The sequence below is a fragment of the Tasmannia lanceolata genome, unplaced genomic scaffold (assembly GCF_043159265.1).
Source record: "Tasmannia lanceolata isolate RefF3 unplaced genomic scaffold, GAP_Taslan_0.1 ptg000019l, whole genome shotgun sequence".
Lineage (NCBI taxonomy): Eukaryota > Viridiplantae > Streptophyta > Magnoliopsida > Canellales > Winteraceae > Tasmannia > Tasmannia lanceolata.
The window spans coordinates 25,138,575-25,143,866 of NW_027518696.1; the positions used below are offsets into that span (position 1 = coordinate 25,138,575).

General features: G+C 39.3%; 1 protein-coding gene across 1 annotated transcript; it reads left to right on the plus strand.

Annotated features, from left to right (window-relative positions):
• Positions 1-3,013: 3,013 nt before the first annotated feature.
• LOC143852934 (U-box domain-containing protein 1-like) lies at positions 3,014-4,389 on the plus strand. The gene has a single exon (XM_077362595.1). It carries the CDS (start codon positions 3,206-3,208, stop codon positions 4,178-4,180), a length of 975 nt encoding a protein of 324 aa, XP_077218710.1. The 5' UTR covers positions 3,014-3,205; the 3' UTR covers positions 4,181-4,389.
• The last annotated feature ends 903 nt before the right edge of the window (positions 4,390-5,292 follow it).

A 5,292-nucleotide genomic window follows, 5' to 3' on the forward strand; every position in this document is an offset into this window, starting at 1 on the left:
CAAAATACACGTTAAGCCATAAAAAAAAGGGATAAAAAAGTGTTCACTTCTTTTTCTACCAACCCTTTACCTTCCCCAATCCCCATTAACGCCTGGAACAAAAAAAAGGAGAAAAAGGTGAGTTTTATTTTTGTCCTCTTAGGGTTTGTGCTTATAACTCCTAATATTTCATTTATTGTGTTTGATAACTCTGTCTTTTTATGATGGTGTATAAGGGTGTCTTAAGGGATTATAAGTGTTATTAATGTTTGATGGCCCTACCATTGAGTTGAACCCTTGCTATGTATTTCATAACTATCGTGATTAGGATTGTTTAAGGGTTTATAAGAGTTCATTAGTGTTATTAATGTTTGATGGCCCTACCATTGAGTTGAACCCTTGCTAAGTATTTCATAACTGCCGTTATTAGGGTTGTATAAGGGATTATCCAAAAAATAATCCCTTATTATTTGGCTTTGATAGTCCCAATAGAAAACCCCCATCTAGGTACTGGAAACAACCTTTTAGTTCATGACCCTATTTTATTCCAATCTGTCCAATTGAAAACACCCTAGATAAGCTCCATTAAGCCACAACTTTATAGCTCCTTTTAGACTCTTGAAGTTTATGTTAGAGAGTTTAGAACCACTGTGTAAAATTATAGAAAAATGCCAGAATCAATGGTTTCTCTTCTTTTACACTATGATGGACATTTGAAGGATGAGGTTTCTTGGGACTATGTCGGGGGAGGAAGACATTATTATCGGTTTCCCGCCGAATTAATTTTGATGAATTTCAAAGTGCAATCCAAAGAAGAATTGATATAACTTATTATCGATCAAATGTCGATACATTGTTGATCCATATATAATCACTTTAGATGATGATGATGTCCTTCAAACAATGTTGAGGATGTTTGACAGAGACATGTTCAATTCTATGATGATATACATAACGAAAACCATACGTGAGAACGGTATTAATTTATTGAATTCATCAATGCTTCCCCAGAACAATGTTTGTATTAGTAGAACCTCTATTAATCCTAACATTTCATCTACTTCGATTCCGCTCCAAGAAAGTGCACGCGAATAGGAAAATGCCAAGGACATTGAGGGAGAATGTTTTCAAAGAAACAATGGAGAAGATTAAGGCAAAGAATGAACGCGCACATAAGTGGATAAGTAACATTCCGAAGAAAAACTGGGCTAGTTTTTATTTCAAGGGAGATAAGTATGATGTATTGACTACGATTAGATCAGAGTGTTTCAACGTTGTCTTGAAGGATGCCAAAAAATTGCCGATTGCATCATTGGTAGAGCACACTCGACATCAGATTACCCAGTTCATTCAGAAGCATCAGAAATTAGGTAGTAGTTAGCACAGAAAGTTGACTCATTACGCAGAAGAACATATGGAGTCATCACTGAAGGAGAGCTGCCAATATACAGCTTATCGAGTAGGGACTCATGAATTCGAAGTAAAGTCCCTTGAAACTACAGATTCCATCTATTTGATAACTCGAACGTGTAGTTGTCGTGCCTTCCAACATATGGACTTCCGTGCAGACATGCAATCGTAGCCATTAATATCACAGAATTCGATCCGTACGATTACTGCGACGAATGTTTTGATGCAGAGAGGTATCTTGATACATACGATGAGGTTGTGCACACAACACTAGATCGGACACAATGGCATGAAAGTCCTGAACCGTTGATGAAAATATTACCACCGCTTGCAAAGCGACCGCCTAGAAGGCCACGTACGAGAAGAATGGATCGCGAGTTGGAAGGTAGATTACATTACAAGTGCACCCGATGCCGACAACTTGGTCACAATAGAATAAGTTGCAAAGAATCTCCCGTCATCTGACCGAACCTAGAAGAAACTGCTATTGGACCTTCTGCACCAATACTCACGTTTCTTGAGACTATGTCGAGGGGAGGAAGACATTGTACCTTGTCAAGCTCCCTTCTTTGCGTAAGGGTATGGGTTTTTTTGAGGAGAAGTGAGGAGAAGTTGTATATGATTTTTTTGATGTACTCATATACTCTTACGAATGTTTTTGTTATTTAGTAAACAGTGGCCGTATTAAGATACACTTACAAATTTTTTGGAGTAGAAGTCACCATATTTTTGAAACGGTAACGGATCAATTGCTGTGTTATTACAGTGGGTCCCACATTTTGGCATAACTCGGCCTGATATGGTCAAGTAATAATAGAGGTCCCCTCCATCCCTGGTAATTTCTAAATTTTCATAAGTGATACTCCCATTTCATCTCTTGGTCATCCCATTTTCATATGTGATACCCCCATTTTCCTTGACCTGGTAACCCTTTCGAGGCCCAATAGACATGAACCGAAAATTTTTCAGGTGTGATAATCCCATTTCATCTCTCGGTCACCCCATTTTCATAAGTGATACCCCCATTTTTCCTTCCAGGCCCAACAGACAAGAATCGAATTTTTTCCAGGTGTGATAACCCCAGTTTCATATGTGAGAAGCCCATTTTCATATGTGATCCCCTATTTTCCTTGACCTGGTAACCCCTTCCAGGCCTAATAGACATGAACCAAAAATTTTCTAGGTGTGATAACCCCATTTCATCTCTTGGTCACCTCATTTTCATATGTGATACCCCTATTTTCCTTGACATGGTAACACCTTCCAAGCCCAACAGATAAAAAACAAAACCGTCTGAGAGGTATTTAAGTAAAAAAAATATGTCAGGAAAAGTAAAATGGACCTATTTCACAAATTTAAAATGTGGGTACCGTTTCACTATTTCCGCTATTTTTTAACCCTTTCGACAATTTTCCTAGAATTAATAGTACGACTTTATGTGGATCTTTCATTCTTTTTCTTCGTTCTCGAACGTTTAGGTACTGGACACCAAAATATATACCCAACTATTTCAACGTGGCTGCAAGTCTCGGTCTCATCTACGTTGCGTCTTCGCTTCTACACACCTTGCGTCTTTCCTTAGCATTCTCGTAATTCTATTCAACATTCCCGTTTACCATTTCCTACTTTCCATCTCTGTTACTTTTCAACTTCCAACTGGATGCCATTTTAGTCATACCTTCTCTTCTTTCTCTTCTTCATCAATTAAATCTAGAACAAAGAACAAGAAAGGAAAGTACCAGCAAATCTGGTCAGATACACAGTCAATTAGCCCCACAAAAACCCCAAAAACAGAGAGATAAACAGTTACATAACCATGGAAATCAAGCGAAGAACAGCTAAATTGTTAGTAAAGCGTTTATCCTCCGATTCAGAGCAAACCCAAATCGAATCCCTCTGCGAGCTTCGCCTCCTCTCAAAGCATGATCCAGAAAGCAGATCCCTAATCTCCGATTCCGGATCCATCCCTCTCCTAACCCAATTCCTCTATAATTCATCTACCCAAGAAAACGCTATTGCCACCCTCCTCAATCTTTCAATCTCAAGCCGAGAGCCCCTCATGTCCACCCCCGGCCTCCTCGACGCCCTCTCCCACGTCCTCCGCTCCGACGCCTCTCCGGCCACCATCCAAATCGCCGCCGCCACAGTACACAGCCTCCTCATGGTAGAAGACTATCGCCCTATAATAGGAAGCAAACCTTCAATTCTATCCCCCCTCATCAAACTCATTAACCCTAATTCTCCCTCTAGGTCAATCAAAGATGCCCTAAAAGCCCTTTTCGCCGCCTCTCTATACCCCCTAAATCGCCCCAAATTGGTGGAATTAGGCTTAGTCCCTCCGCTTTTTGTCCTTGTAGTGAAGGATAGTCGCGTTGGGGTTGTTGAGGATGCTACTGCTGTTGTGGCACAGGTGGCGGGGTGTTATGAGAGTGTAGATGCCTTTCGTAAGGTTGCGGGCATTGAAGTGTTGGTAGATCTTGTGGATATGGATACGGGGTCGAGTAGTAGAGTGAGGGAGAATTCGGTGTCTGCGTTGCTGAATTTAGTACAGTGCGGAGGGGAGAGTGTAACCCAAGATATTCACGATATGGGTAGTTCAGTGTTGCGTGGTATCTCTGATATTGCAGATAATGGGAGCTCGAGGGCGATGGTAAAGGCGGGTTCTTTATTGAAGATTCTTGTTGGGAGGGGAAGTAGGGAGAGGGATCGAAGTAGTGAGAGGGATCGAAGTAGTGAGAGAGATGAACGGTTCGGCATTCTGAATTCTTCTTCTTCGTATGATACTTTCTAGATTTGGTATCGTTTCTGTTGAGTGTGTATATATGCATGGGCATTTTGTTTAAAATGTCTGTATTTTCTATTCCATTCTTTGGGTTTTGGGTGGGTGGCATCTTGTGCCATTGGGGTTGTGTTGTATTGGTTTTCGATAGGTTTACTTCTCTGTATCTCCCTTGAGTGGAGCAACATCTTTTTAACAACATGACAAATAGAAAATTAGCATTTCAGATATATTTTGTGGTCTTTCTCTTCTTCCATTGTAATTATCGTAGTTAGAACACCTTGATACTATTAATTCTCATTTGCATTTAGTTCTACTAGAATATGCGTGCATCTGAGAATTCGTTCGCATTCATTGCTGAATCATCAATGGGGAAACTATGAAGCAGATTCTCATCTTGCTTGCGAAGGTATTGCCATTTCTGCAAATACTCAATGCAAGATATATGGAAATCAAACTTAAGAACCTTTTTCGATATGTTGTAAAATACTGTTTTTGGATGCTATGTTCTTCACCCAGATCTAAATGTGGGTCTATACAGTGTTTGGAGTGAATATGTCATTCTTTGATTTATTGTTGTAAATATATGCACTTAAATATAATAGAATGGAGAACTACATTCATTATCAAATGCCCGTCAAAGTAAGGCATAGGGTTGATGGCATTTATGTTCATCCCCTCAACACTGTGGTTAGCTAGAACAGAAGCCACCTGATTTGCTTCATATGCACATTTTTTTATCTTTGTAGTGTTGGAAACTTGGAATCCAGGATCAGGACAAAATGTTTCATTTGGAAACATGCTCTGAGGGTAAGTGCTGGTGCCAGATAGGGAAAGAAGTACAATTTTCATATTGCCTCTAATACTAGTTCAGATACCAAACAACCATTAATCAAGTACTTGCTACATCATCTCTAGATGTACTGTTAATGCCAACAGTACCTGATTTATCTGAACCTGATCTGTTTGAAAATTCATAGCATTCATAGATTTGCATTTATAGGAAATTTTGTTGAATAATAACTTTAATTGTTTTTTGGAAGTTATTTGGCACTCGATTTGAGTCTAATAATCTGAAAAAAAATCATTTTCATATTTTAATTCAGTTTTAAGACATTGTTTAT